This window comes from Salmo salar, chromosome ssa25 (assembly GCF_905237065.1).
Source record: "Salmo salar chromosome ssa25, Ssal_v3.1, whole genome shotgun sequence".
Lineage (NCBI taxonomy): Eukaryota > Metazoa > Chordata > Actinopteri > Salmoniformes > Salmonidae > Salmo > Salmo salar.
In genome coordinates, this window is record NC_059466.1 from 19,445,968 (window position 1) to 19,448,730 (window position 2,763).

The 2,763-nt window shown below is 38.3% G+C and overlaps 1 protein-coding gene across 2 annotated transcripts in view; it reads left to right on the forward strand.

Annotated features, from left to right (window-relative positions):
* LOC106586306 (transmembrane protein 163) overlaps positions 1 to 1,918 on the forward strand; it is a 110,539-nt gene extending 108,621 nt beyond the window's left edge. For both annotated transcript variants that reach the window (XM_014173457.2, XM_014173458.2), the window contains exons 7-8: positions 24 to 165; positions 1,295 to 1,918. In XM_014173457.2, the coding sequence (XP_014028932.1) occupies positions 24 to 165; positions 1,295 to 1,355 (203 nt within the window). In that variant the 3' untranslated portion in view covers positions 1,356 to 1,918. The remainder of the gene's footprint in view (positions 1 to 23; positions 166 to 1,294) is intronic.
* Positions 1,919 to 2,763: the final 845 nt, after the last annotated feature.

Sequence of the window (2,763 nt, forward strand, 5' to 3'; positions counted from 1 at the left end):
GTGGTTCTTCTCTGTGGCTGTAGCTTTTAACTCCATGGTGGGGGGCATCATGGGTTTCTCCATCCTCATCAGTGCTGAGGTGTTCAGACACCACCCTGATGTCTGGTACCTGGACGGATCCATCGGCGTCATCATCGGACTCATCATCCTCGCTTACGGTGTCAAGTAAGAGACATGTAGCCTACAAACACACACACATACAAATGCAAACAGACGCACAGACACACTCACGAATGTAAACAGACAATCCCATGTCAGACAGTCACATGACACACCTGTACACACACTCATATTATGCACAGACACACACATACCCATTATATACTGTATTCTGTTATATTCTATTATATACCCATTACATACTGTATTCTATTATATTCTATTATATACCCATTATATACTGTATTCTATTATATTCTATTATATACCCATTACATACTGTATTCTATTATATTCTATTATATACTGTATTCTATTATATTCTATTATATCCCCATTATATACTGTATTCTATTATATTCTATTATATCCCCATTATATACTGTATTCTATTATATACCCATTATATACTGTATTCTATTATATTCTATTATATACCCATTATATACTGTATTCTATTATATTATATTATATCCCCATTATATACTGTATTCTATTATATACCCATTATATACTGTATTCTTTTCTATTTTATACCCATTATAAACTGTATTCTATTATATTCTATTTTATACCCATTATAAACTGTATTCTATTATATTCTATTATATACCCATTATATGTTGTATTCTATTCTATTCTATTCTATTATATTATATACCCATTATAAACGGTATTCTATTATATTCTATTATATTATATACCATAGAGAGGGGTCTTCTATTCTACTGTATCTTAGTCTATGCCACACTGACATTGCTCATCCATATTATTATATATTCTTAATTCCATTCCTTTACTTAAATGTGTGTGCATTGTTGTGAAATTGTTGTGAAATTGTTAGATATTACTTGTTAGATATTACTGCACTGTCTGAGCTAGAAACACAAGCATTTTGCGACACCCGCAATAACATCTGCTAAACACGTGTACGTGAGCAATAAAATCTGATTTGATTTGATTAGCCATAAATAGGAACACATATTGACACGTGCACATATGCACACACATTCCCCCATGGGGATAATAAAGTATTTATCTTATCTTACATTATACACAGTCAATCATCTAATGTCTTATGACACATCTTGTCTGCGCTTGTATCCCACAATGTATCTATCTTCTCTCCCTCCAGACTGCTGCTGGACATGGTACCCCGGGTGAGACAGACCAGGAACTACGAACGCTTTGAGTGAACGCTCCTAGGACCAGGGTTACACCTGATGCACCCCCTTCCCCTCCCCGCCCCTCCTCTCTTTCTCTTTCACACACACACACACATAAGCACACACACACACACACACATAAGCACACACACACACGCGCACACACACACACACACACACACACACACACACACACACACACACACACACACACACACACACACACACACACACAGGCCCTAGCCTGGAGAGACTCTGAGGGAAAAATAGTAAAAGACATTATGATGTTGTTGGCGTGTTGGCCAACCTCTCAATCAAGGTTTTCCCACCTAGCCACCCCCTTCTAACTATTTGTCTTTACCTCGTGTCCATCCTTATTACTATCCAGAAGGAGGGAATGAAGAGGGTGAGAAAAAGGATTAAGAAGAGTTTGGCATTAACGGCTGGTCCAGAGAGATCAGCATTTGTTTGCCATGTGTATCTGAACCCACTGCTGTTGCTAAGCGACCTAGAACCCCTGGCATTTTAAAAGGCACAAGATCCTTTTCATATTGCCCAAACCTTTTTTATGTTCCAACCCTGATTAGTACGGAGGGGGGGAGTTCACGGTTCACAGGAGAAAGCCTGTTGTAGACCATCCACATAAACTTCTGTGACTTTTAAAATCCCTATGCATTGTTAGAATCTGAACAATTTCCCCTTGTCTGTTTTCACAGATCTCTATGGTTCTGTGTGTGAGTCTCCATTGCTCTTTGAAATTAGAAGCTACAGTTGAAGTCCTACATTTACATACACTTAGGTTGGAGTCATTAAAACTTGTTTTTCAACCACTCCACAAATTTCTTGTTAACAAACTATAGTTTTGGCAAGTCGGTTAGGACATCTACTTTGTGCACGACACAAGTCATTTTTCCAACAATTGTTTACAGACAGATTATTTCACTTATAATTCACTGTATCACAATTCCAGTGGGTCAGAAGTGTACATACACTAAGTTGACTGTGCCTTTAAACAGCTTGGAAAATTCCAGAAAATGATGTCATGGCTTTAGATGCTTCTGATAGGCTAATTGACATCATTTGAGTCAATTGGAGGTGTACCTGTGGATCTATTTCAAGGCCTACCTTCAAACTCAGTGCCTCTTTGCTTGACGTCATGGGAAAATCAAAATAAATCAGCCAAGACCTCAGAAAAAAAGCTGTAGACCTCCACAAGTCTGGTTCATCCTTGGGAGCAATTTCCAAATGCCTGAAGGTACCACGTTCATCTGTACAAACAATAGTACGCAAGTATAAACACATGGGACCACGCAGCCGTCATACCGCTCAGGAAGAGATGAAGAGTACTTTGGTGTGAAAAGTGCAAATCAATCCCAGAACGACAGCAAAGGACCTTGTGAAGATGCTGGAGGAAACAGGTACAAAAGTATCTATATCC